The sequence below is a fragment of the Bubalus bubalis genome, chromosome 1 (genome assembly GCF_019923935.1).
Source record: "Bubalus bubalis isolate 160015118507 breed Murrah chromosome 1, NDDB_SH_1, whole genome shotgun sequence".
Taxonomy (NCBI): domain Eukaryota; kingdom Metazoa; phylum Chordata; class Mammalia; order Artiodactyla; family Bovidae; genus Bubalus; species Bubalus bubalis.
The window spans coordinates 172,420,399-172,447,260 of record NC_059157.1 but is presented as its reverse complement, the minus strand read 5'-3'; the positions used below and the strand labels follow the sequence as shown (position 1 = coordinate 172,447,260).

General features: G+C 42.5%; 1 protein-coding gene across 17 annotated transcripts in view; it reads left to right on the top strand.

Moving 5' to 3' along the window:
- The window catches only part of ZBTB38 (zinc finger and BTB domain containing 38), a 128,410-nt gene that overhangs the window by 63,026 nt on the left and 38,522 nt on the right, over positions 1–26,862 (top strand). For 11 of the 17 annotated variants that reach the window (XM_025290819.3, XM_006078035.4, XM_006078034.4 and 8 more), the window contains one exon: positions 10,415–14,561. The exons of 1 other annotated variant lie outside the window; for it this stretch is intronic. In XM_025290819.3, the coding sequence (XP_025146604.2) occupies positions 10,415–14,026 (3,612 nt within the window). In that variant the 3' untranslated portion in view covers positions 14,027–14,561. Of the gene's footprint in view, positions 1–575; positions 614–1,348; positions 1,661–7,790; positions 7,849–7,906; positions 8,104–10,414; positions 14,562–26,862 lie in introns of those variants that run through there. 5 more of the 17 variants (XM_044946477.2, XM_044946478.2, XM_025290837.3 and 2 more) reach the window with 4 other exon arrangements.

The following is a 26,862-nucleotide window of genomic DNA, read 5'->3' as shown; positions in this document are numbered from 1 at the left end:
GGAGTCTGGGAATAGTGGCTGGGACCCATGGACAGTGCAGGGCCTCACAGGCCACAGCGAGGGGTCTTTATTCCACCCTAACACCTGGAGATAGCCACTGAAGGGCTCTAGGCAGGGCCTGACTTGATCTCCTTCGTGCAGTTAAAAGACCACCCTACGCATTGCATGCCTAAGTGGTTATGTTCAGTCACAGGCGAGCAGGACACAGAACTGGGAGTCGGTTCTCAAGCTGATTCTCACCCGTATTCTTTAACCCCTGCTGTGTGCTGAGCACTGCGCTTGCTGCTTTTCACGTGTATTACCTGGTTCATTCCTCTCTGCCCAGGTTATGGTTCATCCAGAAAAAGTCCATGCAAACTGTGATTCATTGTCTTGCAGGAGTCCCTAGAAAGCTGGAGTGCAGGAAGCTAGGGGTGGAGATGGGTGCAATGGCAGGTGGATTTAGATAGTTTTAACACCATGCAGCAGTTGGTCTCTGTCCTTTTTTTAGGATAACCTATCGCAATGAGCAGGAAGTTCGTTTTTGCTCAGAAGCCAGAATGTATAATAGTTCTTCCCTCCATCCTCCCTGACAGGTCACAGTCAACTGAGAGGAATGGGGCTATTCAATCAGGTAGGCCTTTAAGAAAAAGGTATTTGGCTTTTGAAACCAACTCTAGATCATATGCTCACCTGTAAAATGAGAAGTTCCAGGGGATAGGACCCCTGTCCTGGTCATTCTGGTAACTCAGTTCCCACAGCATTCAGACTTTTAAAATTCCTTTTCACATTAGCACCTCTAAATGTCAGTGGAATTTGGTAGGACAAGAAACGGATGCAGCACTTCAGGGCTTTAGAGATAAGATTCTCCAAGCACATTTGCCAGCTTTCTTAAGCAAGCAGGTGTCCGGGCAAGCTCAATCATGAGATGAACCCAAGGGCTACCTCCTCTAAACACTGCTGTGTTTCAAAAAGGATAAAAAAAGAGAGAGAAACAAAGGACCTTTTCCCCCTTTCATCTTTCCAAACAAGCAACCTGAAATATTTAACCGGGCATGTTGCGTCACTTGTGAATCTGATAATACTCCTTCTCACAATCCATATACACGCAACTACAAGTCTGGAGACCAAATGTTTACCTTTTCAGAACAACATAGTCAAGAAAGGTGGCTCAAGCCAAGCTGCCTCCCTGTTGAGTGGACTCCAGCAGTTTCCTGATGTTACCTTTTCCAGCCTCCTGAATTTCAGATGAAAAACAGACCTCCCTTGTCATGCTACACCTTCTTGAATCTGATAGCTTAAATGCGTGAAAATCTGATAAATGCAGCTCTTCTCTGCTCCTTTTGGGCTGCATTTAGAAGGCAACGTGAGAGGATTTTCCTTTTCTTAGATGTCGCTGAACTCCATAAAGGGCTTCTGTTTTGTAATCTGTTTCCGAGATCTGATGCATGTGTTTCTAAGACCCTGTCACGTGAGGAGGTCTGACGTAGTCACCCAACGTGACTGTGAGAAAAGGCACTGCAAAGATGTGTGTAGGATGGGGACCCAGATCACTGAAGTGGTGTCCTTTGTCAGAACACTTTCCGCGGAGAATGGCAGGTCCACGCAGTAGATTCTGCTTCAGTATGGGTCTTGCGCTGGCCCCATATAGACTGTGAGTTTGACTTGTGTGTGATTCCAGGTCAGTATCCTAATACAGTGTGTTCTTTTTTTAGTTGGGTTTTATTTCCAAGTGTCTTTTTATAGAAGCATGGCAGTAGAAAGAGGAGAAAGTTGCTCCGTTGATTCAGTTTCGTTACTATGTATATTGGGAATTGAGTGGCCAAGGTGCTGCGAGAGGGCGCCTGGTGTTTTCCTCTGATCAGAAGATACAGAAAAATGGGATTCAGTCTGGCCCTGGAGCGTAGCCTTGAGTGAGTGACTGCAAGTTCTCACTAAGAATGCAGACTGGACAGGATTACTTCACTCTCCATCTGTGATGTCTTAAAGACTTGCTAATAAAAGTACACCAGATTTTATTAACAGGCTCTATAAAGTTACATAATAGTTACACTTGGTTAAACAATTTAAAGAGGTTTTTCAAGATTTTGGGGGGGGGGGCGGTTTACATTGGGAGAGTTAAAAATTTTATGGAAACTATCATTTTAAGTTTTTGACTTCTCTGTGCTTTAGTAAAATTGCCTTGTCTACTTGGGGAAGGGAAGATTTAATTAGGCTGGAAATACTAGGAATTAGTTGCTCAGATCATTGCCAAGAAGTGTTTTCAAGTTTAAACCCAGAACAGGTATCCAGGATATAATGGGGAGGGGCTGATTTAGTAGATGAATAGATAGACTCCAAGGGCAAACAGAATGCTACGACCAAGCCAGCCTTTGAGACTTGAAGTCAAAGATTCAAGCAAGGATAGGTTGTACAAACAATATAGGCAGCAAATCGAGGAGCAGTTTTTACCTGAGTGTAGTGTGAAGGGACTATTGGTCCACCTGGTTTTACAGCCATGCTCACACTCAAGTGATAGGTAGCAGTCACTTCCAGCTTAGAAAATTAAAGACAGCTGTAGAGTGTGTGTGTATCTGTGTGACCGTGGTGTGTCTGTGTTTCTCTGTGCCTTGGTTTCTCCTGACTCCTGGGTATTTCTGCTTTGTATTTTAGCACACTTTCATTCATTTTGTCTTACGTGTGATTCATTTTATTGAGTAAAATAATTTCTAAGTCATTTATTTAAATATGATTTTGAATATTTTCTTACTGTTTAAAGCAGTGGTTCTCAAACTTTTGATTCCCAGGACCCCCTTACATTCTTATAAATCTTTAAGGACCCAAAGAGCTTTTGTTTATCTGAGTTACATTCAAAGTTTTAAAGGAGAATTTAAAAACTATTTGTTAACTTGCAAAAATTGGCTACAATAAACCCAATTACATGGTAAAATGATACATTTTTATTTTTAAAATAACTATTTTCTAAAGCAAAAATTTGTGAGAAGAGTGGTGTTATTTTTTGCAAATATGGTTGACCCCTGAACAACACAGGTGTTAGATACAGCACAGACTCTCCACTGGGTCACAAATCCACAAAATCTCCCCTCCTCTGTATCCCTTCCTCCAGTTCTGCATCTGTGGGTTCAGCCAACAGTGGATCATGTAGCACTATAGTACATATTTACTGAAAAAAAATCTGTGTACAAGTGGATCTAAGCAGTTCAAACCTGTACTGTTCAAATGTATACTATATCTTTACTATCTGACTTAATAGAAAGATAGCTGGATTTTCAAATCTGCTTCTGGATTCAGCTGCAGTGTGCTGTTTTAGTTGAACTATATGAAAAAAATCCAGCCTCACACAGCTAGGTAGTTGGAAAAGGGAAGTTTTTTTGTTTTTGGTTTTTTAATAACCTTTTTAGTTAGTTGTGGGTATTCTTTGATGCTATACCAGTATCTACCAGTAGGACTTTCTTAAAGGTTAATTGCAACATGGAATCCGTATCAGTGAACTTTCCGCAGTTTGTTACATGTAAATATATGGCTCTCTGTTACACTTTTTAGCTCATGCATGATTTTTTTTGGTAATATGCATTGGTCATTTGGAAAATATTGGTTCACTGAGCCATGTATATCTTCCAAATTCATTACTCAGTATCCAAAAATCACTTCCATTAACGTCACCACCAACATCATCAGAAAAGTCATTATGTATTGAGGAATGTTGAGCTCATTGTGGTAGATACAAGTTTTCCAAAATTCTGTTTTTTGCTCCAGTCTGATTTTATTATTGGCAACAAAATGGCTGCTTCCTTGAAATGACAGACTCACTTATTTTATTTTTAAGAAAATATTTGCCCAAGTACCCGTATCTGAATAGCCATGGTTTATCTTACCGTAATTTTTTTCAAGTAAAAATGATGTTCCATGAAAAAAAATATTGTTAAGTTTGACTCAGAGCTCTAGGAAACACCAGATGCTTTTTCTCAAGGTAGTCATCATTTTTCCTTATGCATTCAGAAGTGTCTTATGTGTCCTTCCGAGGATACAGATTTAATAAAATGATAATTACTCCTTAATCCAACTGTTACTGGCTTGATATGTGATAAGGCTGTAGAAGTTTTCCCCATCTTTGGTTTTGTACCATTAGTGCACATGTTCACACAGTAAAAAAGACACATGACATCTTAGTGTGGTTATGAAAATAGTTTTGACCTTAAGAACTTGCTGAAAGGGTCTTGGGAGACCCAGAGATCCATGAAACATACTTTGAGAACCCTCAGGGTTACAAGGAAACTAGGAAAGAAAAAAAGGAACAGGAATTTATTTTTATTTTCCTAGTAATTTTGCTTTCTCTCGAGTAGAATTTGGGTTCACCCAGGTCTGATTTTTAAAGCTTTAAGTAAGGTAGCTTTCTAAGTACAATATGTCATTTAAGCCATTGGCTGCTCGGGGCCTGAGGAGCCAATGTCTCTGCTCACTTACTGTCAGAATCAACAATGTATTGGTACCAAGACTGTCCCTAAACTCAAGGAGCAAATAGGAAGGATAGAAATGTGTACAAATGCACAATATTGCATGCGACAATAAAGGTTGGAACCGCAGACTGGAAATTCATGAGGAGGGAGGCTGACCGAAGGAGATGTCACCTGAGATGAGTAAATTACAGGAATTGCCAGGCAGAGGAGCTAGGGGTGAGGACAGAAGAGCCTCAGGAGGAAATGCAGTTTTTCTTCTAAAGCTTCATACAGGCAGAACGTAGAAATCTTTCTGAGTTATGAGAAGAGGACTCGTGTAGGGAGTGCGTGAGTTGTGTGTGTTGTGTGTATGCTGGAGTGGAGTTGAGGAGTCTGGCTGAGGGGAGGGGCCTTCTGCTTTGTCCCTTAATCCGCTGCTGTACTGTTTGCATATTTTACCATCAGCATAGATTTTTTTTTTAACTTTTTTAATGCTAGTTAACTCTAAAAGTAAGTGAAAAAGTCATTTTAGGTGGGGTGGGATGAATTGGGAGATTAGAATTAATATATTTACACTATTGATATTATGTATATATAATATACAGATAACTGATAAGAACCTACTGTACAGCCCAGAGAACTCAATTTGGTGCTCTGTGGTGACCTAAAGAGGAAGGAAATCCAACAAAGAGGGGATAAATGTAAACATACAGTGGATTCACTTTGCTGAATAGTAGAAACTAACACAACATTGTAAAGCAACTATACTCCAATAAAAATTAATTTGAAAAAAGAAAAGTCATTTTAATCATCAAAAGCATCTTCAGTGCCCATCCTTACATAATATGAATGTATTATATAAGGTTGGAATAATGCAGGAGACAAAGGCAGCAGCAGATTCTGCATATGCTAATTAAGTAGAATTTCCCAATGGCCCTGGTATGAAGTATAGTTATAAAGTATGTTTATCATATATTTATAAAATTATTCAAAGCATTTTAAATACTTATCAAGTATACTTTATCTCAATATACACATGTAATTATAATGTAGAATTTTATATTTAGTTTATATAGATATGTATATTTTTATATATATATAAATACAGGATGACCCTTCATCCTCATTTCCCAGGATATAGTCCCAATGTATACCTGTTTATCTGGCACAGTTATTAGTTGTATCCCCTTTTCTCTCTCAAGTGTCTTCTTGTTTTAGATGCTGAATTATACTTTCACGATATTTATTGTGCTTATAAAATCTGTTTCCACTAGCATATGTTCATATGTTTATATAATCATAGATCTATTGGTATGTGCATGTGGATATATACGTATGTGTATTTGTGTGTTTAGAAGGTGTATGTTAAAAGCTTTACAGCTAAAAAACAAACTCAGGAAAATAGTAACATAAATCAGATGATCACTGTTATCTAATTACAGATTGATTTATTGTTTTAAAATAATGGCTAACCAAAAATTTTGTAACAATAACATTTTTCATGCTTATTTATTCCATCTTGGTGATACTACTGAAAATAATAGATATATTATACGAAACTTGCTTTTTAGTACATGTTTCAGAATATTACATATAAACTTAATCTCATGGGCTTTCCAGCCTCTATTTCTTTTTCTGAAGTGTGTTGTGGGCTTTCCATTGGCAAGAACTCCTAAGACTTCTGTTTTTACTTACTCTCAATGAAGAAAAATAGCAGAGGAGATCACTTTTTTTTTTTAAGTCAAAGAATACTATTTTTGGTGGGAATGACTGCCTCCCCCCGAACTCATTTAAGTCCGAATTCTAACTTTAGGGATATCCTTAAAGTAAGGATGACTGTTCAAAACTCTGGGTCCAATGTGATTTCACTTCATGTTCTCGTCAGTGGCACAAACCAAACTGGCTAGCGGGGCCGGGCCGGGCTTGGTGCTGAGAGAAGCCGCTGGGCAGTGGGCGCCGGGAAAGGCAGCACGTGCCCGCAGGTGACGGTGACGCAGGGACGCAGCTGCCCGGTCGCCAGGCGGGCAGCAGCCCCGCTGTTGTCCCGTCTTCCTGTTTCTCAGGAGAAGACACATTGATTTTTATGTTAAATCTTACTGTTCTTTGACATCAACTTTTTTTTTTCCAAAAACATGGTCCAAATGCTACCTGTATCAAACACCACTGGTAGGGACCAGCTGTGTTCGAGGGCCACAGTGGGTCCCCTCTGGTCTTCAGACTTCAAACTCAGTTGCACGTCGGACATGTAGAATATGACTTGAAATTGCATCTTTGACAACTGTCACTGCCTTTTCACCTTGCATTTATGGATTTGGATGCTTTGTTCTAAACTCTGACATGGGCTCCTTGATTACAAGCTTCTTGAGGGCATTAAACTCAGCTGTGCCTCATTCTGACTGAACTTCGTGTTCCTCAGCTTTGTCCACTTCAGCAGGCAGAGCTGGTCAGTGTCACCTCTCCCGGAAAGGGGGTTTGCCAAGGTTCTCCTGCCTTCCCTCACCCCCATCCCGGGGCCACTCCCCGCTACTCTTTGTCCCAGCATTCCTGATCCTGCACCTTCACTGGGAATCTTGGCTTTACAGCATCGTGTGAACCCGTCTTACCTTCCCTGCTATACTGCAGACCCTTGGGGGCAGAATTTTTGTTTCTGTAACAGTGCTGGATTTTAGTGTCAGCCCCCAGACCTGGTTCTGGCTGATGGATAAAAACCACGTGAATATCCTCTGAGACAAGATTTTTCAGTGTTTACTCGTGTGCCTTTCAAATTTGTTATCACAGGGACAAATAGAATGTTTCTTATTCGCTAAATAAGGTACAAAAATATATATAGGTTCCAGGGTCTCACCTCAGCTGTTCCAAACAAGAATCTCTGCAGGGGGACTCTGTAAATGCTGTACTATATTAAAGCTTCCCAGGTGATTCAGATACATAGCCAGGTTCGAGAACTTCTGTCCCATAGCATAAAGTAGGTATTCAGTAAATCTCTGTTCCAAGGAGAAATGAACTCTTGTCTTCCTATAGCACTCAGCCAGTATTCAAGAAATAACGGTCAAGAGAATTAAATTCTGAATTCACATACTAACTCTCCCCATCTCACCTTTTTAGGTGGGGCTGAGGCCATCTACTCCTTCCCAGGCTCTCACACTGTCTGGGGTGGATGGATTAATTCTTACCTGGGCTAGAGGATGGCCTGACTAGCTGGTTTGCAACCAGCTGGCCTCCCTCTAATCCTGTCCATGTGCTGAAGCCTCAGTGATCCTGAGTGATTTAACTCAAATCTAATGATAACTTTTAATGATAACTAGTACTTGCAATATAAAACTTGCTGTGGGGAGTCCACTAGAGCCTGTTATAATCTGGTCTGACCTTTTCAAGCTTCCCAGGTGGTGCTAGTGGTAAAGAATCCACCTGTCAATGCATGAGACACGGGGTTTGAGTTCTGGATCAGGAAGATCCCCTGGAGGAGGAAATAGCAACCAACTCCAGTATTCTTGCCTGAAAAATCCAATGGACAGAGGAGGCTGGTGGTCCACAATCCATAGGGCCGAAAAGAGTCAGACATGACCGAGCGACTGAGCACACACGACCCTTCCAAACAGGAGAAGATATGAGAAGGGAGAGAAAGTAGGTCCCCCAGGGGCCCAAAACAGAGACCTCACGGAAGACCAAAGAGGCACCTGCCAAGTAGGTAGGTCATTGATCTGTGTAAGCCAGTGAAGGATAGACTCTGGCAGTCCGTTCAGGGTGACCCTTTCTCTCTTCAAGGGTACAGAGGGGGCCATAAAGATTCCTTTTTATTTAATTTTATTTAAAGATATAATCCCCCACATCTCTGGAGAAGATTCATGGAAGGTTACAGGTAAAGGCAGGTGAAACAAGAGTAGAAGAGCTATCACTAAATAAAGTGAGACTGTGGTCACACCAGAAACCCAGGCTCACGGTGGCTACAACAGTTGACGGTAAACCTTAGTTCTAAGCTTCCTCGTTTCGAGAATTAAAAAAGAAACGTGGTGAGTGCATTGTTCTCATTATCTGGTTAATGAAAAATTTGTTAGTAGAAATGCACTTTTTCCAGTGGCTGAATGAGATAAAAGAAGTTATCAAATGGATTCTTGTATAAAGGACACTAAATAACATAATGGGCACAGCTCATAATTGCTTTACAAAAAGGTAGAAAGAGAGAGGCTTTAATGTGGCCATCTGGTCTTTCCAACTGAATGAATGCCATGGGCTAAACGTTTTACTCCAGTGCTAGGAAGACACGGCCACTGGGAGTTAAAGAGCGGCAAGCTGTATGGGCTTTCTGGACATCGCTTGATCAGAGAGAGAGAGACTTGATGAACAGCAGCTGGGTAGTATGTCTTTTAGACCAGAGCAGGTATTTTGGCCAGGGCACTGCAGTTTAAGTGCAGGAGTGACCTCTTAGCATATAGTAAAATTAGTTTGGTGAGTTGCTGTTAGCATTTTTTAAGTGAAAGATAATAGAACAGGACAGACAGCATCACACCTCCTAAGGGTAAGTTTTAGCTTCACTTTTGTCTCGAGTCCCTAGCACCGTGTATTTTTTACTGTAGCTAACCATGAAAGCTGGTGCTTTGGACTGTCCCTCACTAGAACAGTAGTGGGTAGGCTCTGGCCAACCCAGGCTCATTATAGAACATAGAGAATAATATGACCTGAGTACAACAGGAGCGGGATCCTCAGACCAGAGCAAGAGCCACCGTGCCTTTAAATTCTGCTAATTTAAGAACCTGTGACTAGACAGTATTATAAACTCAGAAACATACTTCTCTGGTTTTGTGTTTTGTTTCCATTTTGGTTGCCTTTAGTACCTCACAGAGTTATTTTTGAACACCCCAGGCTACTATGGCTATGATAAAAGGGAAATCAGAGGAATGAGATGGGTCCCCATACAGGCCAGTAGTGCAGAGGTCAGGGGGCCCCTGGTGGTCAGACTCAGTCATGCAGACCAAGACTTTCCACTGAGAGACCCTTCAGAGCCACAGATGAGGAATGATTCCTCCAGTTCTTGCTTCTTCCCTGAGCAGCCAATACCTTTAGTTACAGATACTGCTTGCTTCAGCTTCCCCAGTGGCTCAGCAGTAAAGCCTCCACCTGCAATGCAGGAGACCCTGGGTGGGGAAGATCCTCTGGAGCAGAAAAGGGCAACCCACCCCAGTATTCTTGCATGGGAAATCCTATGGACAGAGGAACATGGCAGGCTACAGTCCTTGGGGTCACAAAGAGTCAGATATGACTGAGGGCACGCGCGCGTGCACACACACATACACACACACACACACACTGCTTAGTTAAGGAAAACTTTAAAAAAATAATTTTCTTGCTTCATGAACTAAGGTGAAAGTGAAAGTCACTCAGTCGTGTCCAATTCTTTGCGACCCCATGGACTATACAGTCTATGGAATTCTCCAGGCCAGAATACTGGAGTGGGTAGCCTTTTCCTTCTCCAGGGGATCTTCCCAACCCAGGAATCGAACCAAGGTCTCCTGCATTGCTGGCTATGTTTGGATCAAATCATTAGGGTGGATCATCAGAAATCACAGCAGTCTTGTGATGGGACCATGACATTGCCTGATTCTAAGAATTGAACACAGCAGCCCTGAATGATGATGAGACCCTTAACATTTATCAGGGAACCTTACCCTGCCCCCCCACACACACACCAAATTTGGACATGTATATGTAGCCTACAACTTTGGAGAAAGTCAGAGAAAAAGTTCTGGGAGGATTTCCAACTATAACAACTGTGAGCAATGGTATGAGAAACAGGCTGGGGCAAGATAAAGATTAAGCTTCTAAGGTTGACTCCAAGTCTTTGGAGCAACAACAAAATGAGATTAAAAAGAAACAAAGACTACAAAACCCTGTATTTTCATACAAAAAGTAAGATTTTCAAAGAAATCAAAAATAGCCTATACACCAAAGAGCTCCTCATGGAAGGACCTTTATCTCTGACCACTTCTCTCCTCTTCTTTTAGATGACAGTCATGTCCCTTTCCAGGGACCTCAAGGACAACTTACACAGCGACACAGTGCTCTCCATCTTAAACGAGCAGCGCATTCGGGGCATTTTGTGTGATGTCACTATCATTGTGGAAGACACCAAGTTTAAAGCCCACAGCAATGTCCTGGCTGCTTCAAGCCTTTATTTCAAAAACATCTTTTGGAGCCATACCATCTGTATTTCTAGCCACGTCCTGGAGCTGGATGATCTCAAAGCTGAAGTGTTTACAGAAATTCTCAATTATATCTACAGCTCCACAGTCGTCGTCAAGAGACAGGAAACTGTCACTGATCTCGCAGCTGCTGGGAAAAAGCTGGGAATATCCTTCTTGGAAGATCTTACTGATCGCAACTTCTCCAATTCCCCGGGTCCCTATGTATTCTGCATTACCGAGAAGGGAGTGGTTAAGGAAGAAAAAAATGAAAAAAGGCATGAAGAACCAGCCATCACTAACGGGCCAAGGATCACAAATGCATTTTCCATCATCGAAACAGAAAACAGTAATAACATGTTCTCCCCACTGGACTTGAGAGCAAGTTTCAAAAAGGTCTCCGACTCCATGAGGAACACCAGCCTCTGCCTGGAGAGGACTGACGTCTGCCACGAGGTGGAGCCCGTGCGCACCCTCGCCGAGCACTCCTACGCCGTGTCTGCCGTGTCTTCCGTGGCTGAGGCTTACAGAAGTCAGCCTGCCCGGGAACAGGACAGCAGCTCACCTGCGAAAACAGGGAAGGAGAACTCGGAAGCTGTTGCAGCAAAACCGAAAACATGCCGAAAGCCAAAGACACTCTCCGTACCCCAGGAATCAGATTCCGCTCCAGAAAATATACCACCCCCTCCAGCAAGCAACTTGGAGGTGCGTCAAGAAGAAAGTCCGCAGCCAGCTGCAGTTCTTTCCCTTTCAAAATCTCCCAGCCACAACGAAGGAGAGGTCCAATTTCCCAGGGCGGAGGGAAATAAATCCTCTGATGTCCCTGGGCCGCCAGCCGCCGAGGTGCCGCCTCTCGTTTACAACTGCAGCTGTTGTTCCAAATCTTTCGAGAGCAGCACTTTGCTCAGCGCCCACATGCAGCTTCACAAGCCGACCCAGGAGCCCTTGGTGTGCAAGCACTGCGACAAGCAGTTCAGCACCCTCAACAGGCTGGATCGGCACGAGCAGATCTGCATGAGGTCCAGCCACATGCCCGTTCCTGGAGGGAATCAGCGCTTCTTAGAAAACTATCCCACCATCGGGCAGAATGGAAGTTCATTCACAGGTCCAGAACCTTTATTAGCTGAGAATAGGATTGGTGACTTTTCCAGTCCCGGGAGTACGCTGCCAGAAACAGAACACATGGTTAAATTTGTTAATGGGCAAATGCTCTACAGCTGCGTGGTGTGCAAACGCAGTTATGTGACTTTATCCAGCCTCCGAAGACATGCAAATGTTCACTCCTGGAGGAGAACATATCCTTGCCATTATTGCAACAAAGTGTTTGCCTTGGCTGAGTACAGGACAAGACACGAGATTTGGCACACAGGGGAAAGGCGGTATCAGTGCATTTTCTGCCTGGAGACATTCATGACCTACTATATACTCAAAAACCACCAGAAGTCTTTCCATGCCATCGACCATAGACTTTCCATCAGTAAAAAAACAGCAAATGGAGGCTTGAAGCCTAGTGTCTATCCATATAAACTTTACAGGCTCCTGCCCATGAAATGCAAGAGGGCTCCTTACAAGAGCTACCGACATTCTTCCTATGAAAATGCTCGAGAAAACAGTCAGCTGAATGAGCCTGCACCTGGTCCCTATGTTATTCAGAATCCACACAGCTCTGAATTACCTACTCTGAATTTCCAGGACAGTGTAAACACCTTGACCGACAGTCCAGCCATCCCATTGGAAACACCAGCACGTCAGGATGTGCCCACTTCGGCCAGTATACAAAACGCAGAGGGTACCAAATGGGGTGAGAGAGGAGAGTTAAAAGTGGATCTGGACAATAACTTTTATTCCACAGAGGTGTCGGTTTCTTCCGCTGAAAACGCTGTCAGTTCGGACCCCCGAGCAGGGGATGTGCCGGTTTTGGCTGTGAGTAACAGCAGTGAGAACTCCACCTCTGTGATCAGCTACAGCGGCTCAGCCCCCTCGGTCATCGTGCACAGCAGCCAGTTTTCATCGGTGATAATGCACAGCAATGCCATTGCTGCCATGACCAGCCGCAACCCCAGAGGAGCTCCTTCAGACCAGACTGTCAGTCAGACCCCAAAAGAGGACGGCAAGCCCGCCGAGCCAGACAAAGTTGGGAGGGCCATCAGCAGACCCAAGAGCATGAAGGAGAAAAGGAAAGCCGGCCCGTGTAGCAGGGGAGAAGTACCAGAGGAATCCAAATTCACTGCTGATCCTGGAGGCTCACTGGGCAAAACTACAAATGCCATTAAAGAAACGAGTAAAATTGAAACCTACATCGCAAAGCCCGCTCTCCCAGGAACCTCCACAAACAGCAACGTTGCACCCCTTTGTCAAATAACGGTAAAAATCGGGAATGAAGCCATTGTGAAGAGGCACATCCTCGGCTCTAAACTGTTCTATAAGAGAGGGCGGAGACCCAAGTATCAAACGCAGGAGGAGACGCTGCCCCAGGAGAGCGACCAGGAAGCCAACGGAGACAACCCTCTTGGGCTCTGCCAGTCCGAGTGCATGGAGATGAACGAGATATTTGATGATGCCAGTGACCAGGATTCCACGGACAAACCGTGGCGCCCGTACTACAACTACAAACCCAAGAAGAAATCCAGACAGTTGAGAAAAATGAGGAAGGCCAACTGGAGGAAGGAGCATGAAAACAGAAGCCCGAGCAGTAAGTGTAGATACCCAGCCGACCTGGACTGTGCGGTGGTCAAGGCTCCACAGGAGAAGGCCTTCGAGGAAGAGGAAAACAAAGAGATGCCTAAGCTGCAGTGTGAACTCTGCGACGATGGAGACAAAGCCTCAGGGGCCGGGAGCCAAGGGAGGCCCCACCGGCATCTCACGGCCCGGCCTTACGCATGCGAGCTCTGCGCCAAGCAGTTTCAGAGCCCCTCCACCCTCAAAATGCACATGCGGTGCCACACGGGAGAGAAGCCATACCAGTGCAAGACCTGCGGCCGGTGCTTCTCCGTGCACGGCAACCTCCAGAAGCATGAGCGCATCCACCTGGGCGTGAAGGAGTTCGTCTGTCAGTACTGCAACAAGGCCTTCACTTTGAACGAGACCCTCAAAATCCACGAAAGGATCCACACGGGAGAAAAACGATACCACTGTCAGTTCTGCTTTCAGAGTTTTTTGTATCTGTCCACGAAAAGGAATCACGAGCAGAGGCATATCAGGGAGCATAACGGGAAGGGCTATGCCTGCTTCCAGTGCCCCAAAATTTGCAAAACAGCTGCTGCCCTGGGAATGCACCAGAAGAAACACTTGTTCAAAAGCCCCAGTCAGCAGGAGAAAGCGGAAGGTGACACGGGCCATGAAAACTCCAATCCCCTGGAGAATCCACATTTCATTGATTCGGAAGGTACTGACCAAAAGGATAATGTACAAACCGTTGTTGATAATGTCCTTTGAATGGAGATCCTTAGGGAAAAAAACCTTTGAGAATACAAGTTGGTGGGGTTTTTTTTTTTTTTTTTTTTTTTTTTAGTTAGCTGTTTCTTTTGTTTCTGTTTAGTTTTGTTCACTTAACAATTATGAAGGAGTGAAATGTAACAAAGAAAATCTCATTTGTTCAAATTCCAGAAGAAGGATCCTAATATCCTCTCTGGGTTTTAGCATTAACTTCATGCAAAGTACACAAAAACAAAATAGCCGAATCTTCAAGTATCCCAAGTGTCTTGTGAAAGTTTATGAAGTTCTAAGTTGTGATATTTTTGCCAGTGGGAGAAAAAAAGAGTTTAATTTTAGTGTAATTTAAAACTTTCTGGTGAGTGCTCAGAGGAGCTGGCTGCTGAACTGTCTTTAGTAACTGGAGATATAAGGGTCAGATATCATGAAAATGTCACCTTCATAAATATGTTAAAAGGTAAATGAGCTATGACAGTCATTATTCTCATCCAGCTTCTGCACTATTAAAAATTGTTTAAATTAATGGGTACATATGAAATAATAGTATAGCTGAAAATACTTGTGAAATGAGTAACCCAAGTAGGACATTCATATGTTATCTAGAACTACTTTTCTGCAACACAAACCTTGTAAAATACAGATATAAAGCACTATAACTTTTAACTGTCCATGTCCCCTGTAGCGAATTATAATGATGAGCAATAGATCTGCAAATAATGAGAACTGATGTAAAAATCAGTAGGAAGCATTTTGAGTATGACTTCAGAGCATGTGTATGCTTTTAGATGGAATGCTGTTCTCTTGAAGTTATGGCTGAGCTGTTACTAGAACCGGTCTTCTCAAGTCCCAAAAAACATAGGTCATGCCTTATCCACGGGGGAGAACCTTCCCAGAAGTTACCTGTGATTACCTGTGCTGTGCTGTGTATTACTTGCTAGTGGCCTCACTTTAGAAAATGAAAAAAGGTCAAATTCTTCTGAAACTCCCTGAAGTCTTCCATCCATCACAAGGCCATGGACGTGGAGGTCTTTCCAGATAGAACTATTCTCAAGGGTTCAAGTAAAACCTAGCATCTCCTGTATCACTGAAGGAGTGTCTTGGAAATTAAGTGCAAGGCACACGTGTGGTGGTGAATTCCCAGGCACTTGAAAGCAACAGAAAGCCTAATCCCTACAATTGTCAGCCTTCTTGGAAATCATGCAGCCCACAAGCATATACTATTTAAAAAATAAATAAAGGACAACAGAAACACACACACCCCTGCCCCACCCAATAATGACTTGAGTGGGTAGGAAGTGATGACCTTCCTTGCCTCAAATGGAGCTTTGTCTTTGGAGGGTGGGGAGATAGAATGTGAAGTGACAAGGTTCCACGACTTACTTACATGCTTCAAAAATATATAGAATATATTCACAAGTCAGATGCCTTGTCTTCATGTTTGCAGACAACTGAGACCCTGGTTCAATTCCTGGGTCAGGAAGATTTGCTGGAGAAGGGATAGGCTACCCACTCCAGTATTCTTGGGCTTCCCTTGTGGCTCAGCTGGTAAAGAATCCACCTGCAATGCAGGAGATTTGGGTTCAGCCCCTGGGTTGGGAAGATCCCCTGGAGAAGGGAAAGGCTACCCACTCCAGTATTCTGGCCTGGAGAATTCCATGGACTGTATAGTCCATGGGGTTGCAGAGTCGGACATGACTGAGCCACTTTCAGCCCCCTTGCTAAAAACCCATTTCTGTGTTTAATGTTCTTATTCTTTGACCCACACCATCAACACTGCCCTCAAAATCTAACCCCCCTCTAGGATATTCCGTCACATGGACTAGGTTCCTGGGAAGCTGGAAATCATGATTCTTTAACTTTTTAAACTGCCAGAATAGGAGGGAGAGAGAAAACATTCTTACCCATTTGATACCAGAACACCAGTATGAGCAGAATCTGGAACCCAGTTCAAGGATGACCTGCAGCCATTCGTGTTCACAGGATTTGACAGCTGGAAACCCAAGGTTACCAGGTTACCATTGTGAAGAAATGGCTTGAAGGACTCCGGGTTCTCTCTTCAAGTGTTGTGATGTCTCCACAAAGAAGACTTCATATGGATTGGGGTGGACCAGAAAGCATCTCAACACCCAGAAAAGGACATAATCAAAGCTGATCTTTTTATACTGTAGTACTTTGTTGTTAAATAACCCCAGTATTGTATTTGCATTTATCTTTTGTTCATCTACTTTCACTTACAAACAGTATTATGTAACAGAGGAAAATGGAAAAATGCAGATGAGTTCAACTTTATTTTATACATTGTATATATGTACACCTGAACCATTCATTTGGGTTTTGTTAAAGAGATAGTCACAAAGGGCTTATGCAAATCATTTTGAATTGATAATTAGAAAACTGAATAAGCATACCTGTGATCTACCAATTTGTTTTATCTCAGTCAGGATTATGAATCAAGAATTACTGTGTATTTCAGTCATTTTGATTTGAAGTAACTCTAAATATAAAATGATTACATGTAACGATGTCCCCCAGCCCTTCCATGTGGATATTTTTTAAGTGGACTTGTATGCTAATAATTCTAGACCAAAGTAAATATGGCAGAATATTTATACATGAAAAAATAATTTTGCAAATATTTTCTATAATTGTATTATTCGTTTAAAATGTTGATAGCTTGTGTTAGTTTCAGGGAGGGGTGTATATTTTGATAAAAAATACTTGACTTTGTAATTCTGTATATTCTATACAATTTATAGCAGAGCCGTTTTAAGACAGCCTTGTCACATTTTTTGTTAATTGTGAAAATTTTATTCGAAGTGATGTTTATGCATTGAGTACATAACGACCAACTAGAGTTAAAGTAAGTGTGAACAGTGAAACATACTGTATGCTGTACAAGATATATTGTAATTTGCTGTTTTAGCATCTGTATTTTGGTTAGAAGATATTATTAAATGCAGATGTTAAGGGTTGGAAAAGTCTAATTTTATTTTTAGAACTAATGGATATAAATTTGTTTTTGCTTGATTAAAATAGCTTATTCTTATGTTGTCTCTTTTTAAACATTTTAGTGTTAATTCTTTTGTGTAGCCAAGCAGCAATTTCATTTGTATGAGTCACAGCATTGTTTCACATATGATTCATTCAGTATATTTCTGTTTCCTCACTTGTTTACATTCCATGGTACCTGCTTACATGCTTAGGACTCAAATGGAATATGACATTAAAAAAAAGCAGAATAAAAGAGACTGAAATCTTGTTATCATTTAGTGCTTTGGATAGGCCTGATATTATGATAAACCTGAGTGTTGGAAGTATTCTGCTCCAGTCATCCACAGAAAACAGATTTCACGTATCAACTCCCAGATATTTGGCAACATTCTTGCCACGGTCTGTCTCATTCAGTCCTTTCCCAACGACCCTAGGCAATAGACTTCTTTATCTGCATTTTATAAGTGACTTTGAGAAGATCCCACAGCCAGCCAGCCAGGATCCCAACCCTTGGCCGCCTGACTCCAAAGCCCACGCTTTTGTTCCTTCTCTGCATCTTAGAGGGAAATGCTCAATGTAAACTGAACAGGGAGAGGAAGCGACCTGACGAAGTAGTGCAGGTATAATGATGGTAGCTGTCACATTCTCAGCTGTAAGGAGCCGTAGTGGGGTCAGCTCCCCGGACTCGACTCTGATTTTCTTACTGAGGCCTCAATACTTTGGGCATTTGGTCACTCTTATATTCAAGGATATTGCTCTATGAAGTCAGTTGGTAAAAGTTTGTAAACTGTTTTTAATGTGGAGTGAAATTATGATTTAATGCTGTTGTAAACTAGCCATTTTTCACATAAAGAAAAAAATCTGTCCAGTCATTACAGATCATACTCTCGACCTTAGTTGCTGCTCCTGCTGCTGCTAAGTCGCTTCAGTCGTGTCCAACTCTGTGCGACCCCATAGATGGCAACCCGCCAGGCTCCCCCGTCCCTGGGATTCTCCAGGCAAGAACACTGGAGTGGGTTGCCATTTCCTTCTCCGATGCATGAAAGTGAAAAGGGAAAGTGAAGTCGCTCAGTCGTATCTGACTGCTAGAGACCCCATGGACTGCAGCCTACCAGGCTCCTCCGTCCATGGGATTTTCCAGGCAGGAGTACTGGAGCGGGTTGCCATTGTCTTCTCTGTCAACCTTAGCTACTTATCTGCAAATATAGGCAATTAGTCACAATGGGTAATGTGACAGGGGAGCCAGAGGCTCAGGCAATATAACCCATCAGCAGCACAGGGAAAACAGCTTAAGTGTCCAGCCCTGATTGCTGGTCCACAGCATCAGTTTTGTATTTGAAGGGCAACCCAAACCAAATTCTCCAAAAATTCTATAACTACTGTCTGCTAAAAGGAACTTAATTTTATCTATCAAAACAGAAGAATTAATATTGAAAGCATTTGTAACAGTTGAGAAACTAGATTAAAACCATAAAAACAAATCACACAAAGCAGTCCTGTTTGTACATATCCTTTTTAAGATTTTTCTTAATGTGTACCATTTTTTAAAAGTCTTTATCAAATTTGTTACAGTATTGCTTCTGTTTTATGTTTAGGGTAGTTTTTTTTTGTTTGTTTTTGCATTGAGGCATGTGAGATCTTAGCTCCCCGACCAGGGATCGAACTCACATGCCCTGCTTTGCAAGGTGAAGTCTTACCGCTGGGCTGCTAAGGAAGCCCCTGTACATATCCTTTTAATGACTTCAGGGCTTTTTATCCTTATTGCTCACCTTCCTCTTTCTTACCTCCGATTGATTGATTTTACTCCACTCCCTGTTTCCATCTATTCCTCTTTGTGGGGACACTAGTTATTCCCATTTCAAGCTCTTTGTATCGGAAAACTCCTCAACTCACACCTGCATTGTGGCCTCTGTTAATCTAACCCCTCTTAGCCCCTCCTTTTCTTCTTCCCTCCCCAGTTTGCAGCCTTTGACCCTAAATATTCAAGCAAGTGAGGAGGCGAGTTGAGTTGGTGTGCAATTTTTAAAACTAAACACTCCAAATTTAGATTTGGAAAAACTGTTTATAGCAGAAATGGGATTATGTTTTTATTATTTCCTTCTTGACATCTGAGATACCAACTAATTCTATTTAGTATGTTTTACTGAGAAGTCAAGAGCATCTTTTTCAATAATTTTTAAGGTTATGACTTTCTGTGTCATATGTCAGTCATGTCCAACTGTGGCCCCATGAACTGTAGCCTACCAGGCTCCTCTGTCCATGGAATTTTCCAGGCAAGAGTACTAGTGTGAATTGCCATTCCCTTCTCCAGGGTATCTTCCCAACCCAGGGATCAAACCTACATCTCCAGCATTGGCAAGATTCTTTACCACTAGCACCACCTGGGAATCATAGGAGTATTTTATTCCAGTTACAAGACACTTTGTTATATTTAAAAGCTGTACAGAAGAATTTTATGAAGAATTTTATTTCATTTATTCAAAATATGTTTAATTTTCAGTATCTGGGATTTTGTCAAGGTTACGGCTACAGAGATAAAAGGGGTAACTTGTGACTTCAAGGAATTTGAGTCCAGGGAAGGAGGCAATAGATGATTACAAAATAAGCCCTGAGCTCCTAGGGACTCAGAACCAAAGCAGGGAGCGTTGGCACTGAGCTGGGGCTTACAGAGCTTGGGCTTCCTAGTGTGGGCAGGTCCAAGTAGAATTGATTAAAAAGAGCTAGGAGTGAATGTATTTTGCCCCAAAAGCCTGGGTGGTGACTCATCACCTTTGTGGTGGTGAGTCAAGAGAGGTGTGCTAAGGGCACATCACTAGGGCCTCATGGGTCTGGCCAAAGAGTGGTTTGTTTTCCTTTTTTCTATCTGAAAGCAGAAGGGCCATGGTGGGGGTTGGAGGAGCCCATGAGGGGCTGAGTGCTAGGAGATGAAGTCAGAGAGATGAATCACAGGTTGAAGCAAGATGAGAAGCTGTTGCAGGGCTTAAGCAGAGAGGAAACCATCTGATGTGTTTAAAGGCTCACCCTCCCTGAAGTTCAGTGAACAGACCACAGGACGGGTAGGGGTGGGGAAATCAGATGAGAGGCTGAGGCAGCATACAGGAGAGATGACAGTAGCCTGGACAAGAATGGGAGCAATGAAAACAGACTAGGTCACATTCTGGATAGACTGTTTTTAATCTTTAATTAAAAAAATTTCAAACATGCAGAAGTAGAATAGTATGGTGGACTCCAGTGTATCTACCCATCATCCAACTCCAACAATCCACCATTCATAGCCAATTTTGTTCTACCTTACCCTCACCTACTTCCCCTCTGTGCTGTATTGTTTTGAAGCATATCCCAGACATCATACTATTTTGTCTAAATATTTCAGAATATATCTTTTTTTTAAAAAAATAAACATTTCTAATATAACCATACTATTATCACACCTTCAAAAATAATATTCCTTAATATTATCAAATTCATTCATTAAAATTTCTGATTATCTTGTAATTGTCATAATCATTTTTACAATTTGAATCAGCATCCAAATAAGGTCCCACACTACAATTGGTTGATATAGCTAAGTATCTTTTAATCTTTGGTTCCCCCATCGCTTTTTCCCCCTTTGTAATTTATTTATTTTTAATATTTATTTGGCTGCACTGGGTCTTAGTTGTGGTACTCGGGCTTAGTTGCTCTGCAGTATGTGGGATCCTAGTTCCCCAACCAGGGATCAAACCTGAGTTGCCTGCATTGCAAGGTGAGTTCTTAACCACTGAACCATAAGGAAAGTCCCTGAAATTTATTTTTGAGGAAATTAGATCCTAAAGAGTTTCTCACTACCTGTGAAGCAGCAAGACAACTTCCTAGGGAGGTTTGTATGGTCCAGCTGAGCTTAGGGATGTACTGAAGATAGGATTTGCAGGTGATTTAAATCCTGCAAATGGACTTAAATCCATTTAAGTGGATGAGGAAAACAGAACAGTCAAGAATGACTCTGAGCTTTGGGCCTGAGCAATTGGAAGGATGGAGTTGCCAATAGACAACTAGATACACAGATCAGAAGTTCGTAACAGAGGACAGTCTTCAGGTATGTATCTGCAAGTTATGTTTCATTCATTCAAAACATATTTGAGCCAAGTAATAATCCAAGAGTGGGTGAAACCATTGGTCCCTGGAATTTGTGATCTAGTGAAAAACATAATACGCTAAATAATTACAACTATGGTAAGTGCTATGAAGAATAGATACATAATGTTATGGGGATATTCAATGGGGGGACCTAACCAAGTCTGGGGGTTCAAGAGAAGACATCCTTGAGGAAGTAATTTCTGAGCTGAAGTCTAAGGGATGAATGAGAGTTGAAATGGAAGAGAGTTTCCAGGTGGAATACAATACAAAATCTGCTTCTAGAGCGAACAGGGTGCCCTGGAACCAGTGGTGGCCAGAAGACAAGAGAGATGGATCTGAGATGAGACTGGAGGACCAAAGCCATGCCATGTGGACCTCCCAGGTCATACTAAGGACTTTGATCTTACACTCAGATCAGCGGGAAACCACTGATCTGTTTCCAGCAGATTGGGACAAAAGGAGGTATTGTCATCAGTGTTAAAAAGTCACTGTCACTGAAATGTAGAGCACAAACTGGAGGAGGGTAGGAAGCAGGAATAGAGCAGTTAGGAAGCTATTGCCGTGGTCCAAGCTGGAGATGATGGCATGGGTTACATATAGACAATAAAGATAGAAAAGGGGAGGATTTGAGAGCTATTGAGGGACTTCCCTGTTGGCTCAGGTGGTAAAGAATCTGCCTGCAATGCAGAAACCCAGGTTCGATCCCTGGGTTGGGAAGATCCCGAGGAGAAGGGAGTGGCTACCCACTCCAGTATTCTTGCCTGGGAAATCCCATGGCCTGAGGAGCCTGGCAGGATACAGTGCATAGGGTCGCAAAGAATTGGACACAGCTGAGCAACTAACACTTGCATTTAGGTGACAGAATCAGCAGGACTTGTTGGACTGGTCTGGGAAGGAGGGCTAAGAAGGGGTAAGGCTAACCTTTTGAATTCATAATTGTAGAAACTATGGGAATATAAGATGTCCTCTATAAAGCTTCTATAGGAAAAGACAGAATCTCAGAAAACACCAATATTTGAAAGATGAGTTAAGTAAGAGCCTATTATAAGAGGCTGAGGCAAAGATGGTGTCAGAGAAGTCAGAGGAAAACTGAGGGAGTGGCAGCTACGAAGCCAGAGATGATGAACCTCTAAGAAAGGAGAGCATGGTCAGTTGTGTCAAATGAATATAAAGCCAAGTAAGGAAAGTCTAGGAAGTGCCCTTTCACCCTCAGCAACAGGAAGGTGACTGGCAGGGATGTCCTGGTAAATGGTAACCCTGGCTCTTTAATGAGGAAAGTGAAACTGAAGTCACTCAGTCGTATCCGACTCTTTGCAACCCCATGGACTGTAGCCTACCAGGCTTCTCCATCTATCGGATTTTCCGGGCAAGAATACTGGAGTGGGTTGCCATTTCCTTCTCCAGGAGATCTTCCCAACCCAGGGATTGAACCCGGGTCTCCCTCACTGTAGGCAGATGCTTTACCGTCTGAGCCACCAGGGAAGTCCTGGATTTATAATATGTGTCAATTACTGTGGTGTAAATACGCCCACAGTGGATGATTTTAAGCCACCAATACGATGTCACTGGTGGTAGATATGAGCCTGCTCTAGGGTCTCAACTGGTAATCTTGACATGAGTGGCTCCAGTGTGGTGGTGCAGGCAGGAATGAGAGGTGGATGCAGGAATGGGGGTGCAGACAGTGAGTGAGGCTCTTCTGTCAAGATGCTTAGCTCTGAAGGGGAGAAGAAAAACAGGCAAAGGCAACTAAGATCTGAAGGTTGAGATTCCACCTGAGTTGAACAGGATGAGGAGGCAAGGGAGTTGAAGAGACTGGCGAGAGACTGGTTATAGCCAAGAAGCATGCCGGTGGGTGTTATTTAATTGATAAGTCGTGTTTGACTCTTTGGGGATCCTATGGATGATAGCGTGCCATGGGATGTCCCAGGCAAGAATACCGGAATGGCAAGAATGACATTTCCTTCTCCAGGGCATCTTCCCAACCCAGCGATCAAACCAGCAACTCCTGCATTGGCAGGTGGATTCTTTAACACTAAGCCACCAGGAAAGCCTAACAACTGTGGAGCTGGGGTTTAATTTAAAGAAATATAGACCTCAGTGTCTGATAAACACAAATGGAGGGTCAGACACGAGGTGTCTCAGGAAAGGTTAAAGAATCTATGTTCTACTTAGCAAATGCTTAGACTTGTAAGTTTCCAGGTTCTAATATTTTTCTAGGTGTTTTCTCTGTCTTTTTCACCGCTGTGTCTCCAGTGCTTCGGATATGGTCTAAGAGCGTAGATCTTTTTTTTAAAGAATTTTTTGATGTTATTTTAAGTCTTTATTGAGTGTGTTACAACACTGTTTCTGTTTTATGTTTTGGTTTTATGACTGTGAGGCATGTGAGCTCTTAGCTCCTCAACAGGGATTGAAACTTCACCTCTCTGCAATGAAAGGTAAAGTCTTAACCACTGGACTACCACAAAGAGGTCCCAAGAATAGATCTTAAACGTTCTCATCATGAGAAAAAAAAATTAACTATGTATGGTGATGAATGGTAACTAGATTTATTGTGATGATCATTTTGCCGTATGCACTGCTGGGCGCAGGACCGGCCATCCCAAAATAAGCCACAATGGCATGTTGATTATTTTGAATTAAAGTTACTTAAGAAACAGCCAAAGCAAGTGGGACATGCTGAAAGCAGGTCCTCTGTCTCCCTGGAAGCAGGAAATAAAGCTCTCAAGTGAGAAGGGCACCCCCTGTGTCTGGAGGTAAAAGGACAACCTTATTGCCGGAGACAGGGAACTCCATCCTTGAAGCCTGTGTGTAAGCGAACCTTGTCACTTCTTAAATTCCCTTCTCCAAGCTCAAACTCCATTTAGATTCTTCACTAACTGAGAACGCAAAGCCCCAGTTTCTTTGTCCTATATGGAAAAAGTATAAAAGCTGTCCATTTTGGCCACTTCTTCGGTCCTATTTCTATGAGGCCTCCACACACATGAATTGAAATTTGTTCCTTTTTCTCCTATTAATCTTTCTTGCTGCTGCTGCTGCTAAGTCGCTTCAGTCGTGTCCGACTCTGTGTGACCCCATAGACAGCAGCCCACCAGGCTCCCCCGTCCCTGGGATTCTCCAGGCAAGAACACTGGAGTGGGTTGCCATTTCCTTCTCCAATGTACGAAAGTGAAAAGGGAAAGTGAAGTCGCTCAGTCGTGTCCAACTCTTCGCGATTCCATGGACTGCAGCCTACCAGGCTCCTCCGTCCATGGGATTTTCCAGGCAAGAGTACTGGAGTGGGGTGCCATCGCCTTCTCCAATTAATCTTTCTTAGGTCAATTTTATTATCAGTCCTGCCACCAGAACTCAAGAGAGGCAGGGGGGAAAAATTCCCCCTTCCTAATAGTATAAATATTGAATCGTTATGTTGTACACCTGAAATTAGTACAATGTTGTACTTCAGTTTAAAATAGAAGTTGACAGTGTTAGTCCGTCAGTCATGTCAGACTCTTTGTGACCCCATGGGCTGTAGCCCGTCAGGCTCCTCTGTCCATGGAATTCTCCAGGCAAGAATACTGGAGTGGGTTGCCATTTCCTCCTCCAGGGGATTTTCCCGACCCAGGGATCGAACCCGGGTCTCCTGCATTGCAGGCAGATTGTTTACCATCTGAGCCACCAGGGAAGCCCTAAATTAAGGAAGCCGAGGGAACCACTAGCTGAAGATGATAAAATAAGTTAATTTTTAAAAAGAACAGGGTTTATAGCAAATAGCAATGTTTAATAAATATGTGTTGCACAACAGCAAAAAATCTATGTTCTTCAAAACTCTTTCACAGCCATTTTCATATCTGCCCTCTTATCAGTCCTATTGCGGTAGCTGTGACCACTGTCTTCATTTAAAAGCTGTGGCCGTGGAGGCGTAGGGAAAGCCAGCGACTTGTTCAGGCTCAGGATGACGGGACAAACACTGAGCCTTTGGGCTTTTAAGATACTGTTTACACCATCAACAGACTTTACACTGACTAAGGTATTTTTTGGAAGACCAAGGACTGGAATGGTAACTATTGTGCTTTCCTCAAAAAGGGTGTTTATTAGCATGAGACTATAATACATTTCTTCAGGGTCCTATGTCATTCACTTTTTCATTCAGTATGTTCTTATATGGCCATTAGTGTTGCCAGGCACTATTCTGAGCCTCTAACAAATATTAACTCATCTAATTCTAATATCCATCCTGTGAGGGAGACATAATTGTTATTATCTCCATTAATGTTTAGTCACTTTTGCTGCACAGTGCCACCAAACTTAGTGGCTTAAAACAACCATTTATCATAGCCAATGGAAACAACCCAAATGCCCATCAACAGAGGAACAAATAAAGACCATGTGGTATATATACAATGGCATATTACTCAGCCATAAAAAAGAATGAAATATGGCCATTTGCAGCACCATGCATGGACCTAGAGATTATCATACTAAGTGAAGTAGGTCAGACAGAAAAAGATAAATATTATATGATATCACTTACATGTGGACTCTAAAAAAAATAAATAAAACTATATACAAAATAGAAACAGATTTGCATAGAGAACAAACCTGTGGTTACCAAAGGAGAAAGGAAGGGATAAATTAGGAGTACGGGATTAATAGATCCAAACGACTATACGTAAGGGGTTTCCAAGGTGGCGCTAGTGGTAAAGAACCTGCCTGCCGATGCAGGAGACATGAGACGCAGGTTTGATCTCTACGTCAGGAAGATCTCCTCAAGGAGGGCATGGCAACCCACTCCAGTATTCTTGCCTGGAGAATCGCATGGAGAGAGGAGCCTGGAGGGCTACAGTCCATACGGTCACAGAGTCAGACATGACTGAAGTGACTTAGCATGCACGCACACACTATATATAAAATAGATAAGCAACAAGGATTTATTATATAACACAGGGAATAATATTCAGTATCTTGCAATAACCTATAGTGGAAAATAATCCAAAGAAATATAACTGAATCACTTTGCTGTATACCTGAAACTAACACAATATTGTAAATCAACTATACTTCAATTTAAAAAACAACCACTTATTAATATTTAATATGTTCTGTAGTTTGACTGGGGTCAGCTGAACAGGCCTCCCATGCAGTTGTAATCAGATGGTGGTAGGGTGGAGTCAGCTAAGGGCTTGACCTCACTGGGCATCAAAGGAGTCACAGCCCAGCCCAGATCCAAGAGGGTGGAGGACTGGACTCCACGTCTTGGTAGCGGAGTGGCAGTCACATACAGGGAGAGAAGGAATTGATGGCAAGTGTCTTTAGAGACAAGCTACTGTAAGGGATCATTCCCACTGAGAAAACCAAGGCACAGAGGAGTTAGATCACTTACTCAAGGTCGTAACTATGGAGAGACAGAGTTAATCCCAGGCAGCTGAATTCCAGAGCCTGCTAGAAGAGGCAAAAGGGGCCCAAGAGCACAGTACAACCTCTCACAAAAAAATCTGTGGTGATAGCAAATGAAGCAACTGACAAACAACTAATCTCAAAAATATACAAGCAACTCCTAGATATAATATACAGAAAAATATACAGCTCAACTCCAGAAAAATAAATGACCCAATCAAAAAATGGGCCAAAGAACTAAATAGACATTTCTCCAAAGAAGACATACAGATGGCTAACAAACACATGAAAAGATGCTCAACATCACTCATTATCAGAGAAATGCAAATCAAAACCACTATGAGGTACCATTTCACACT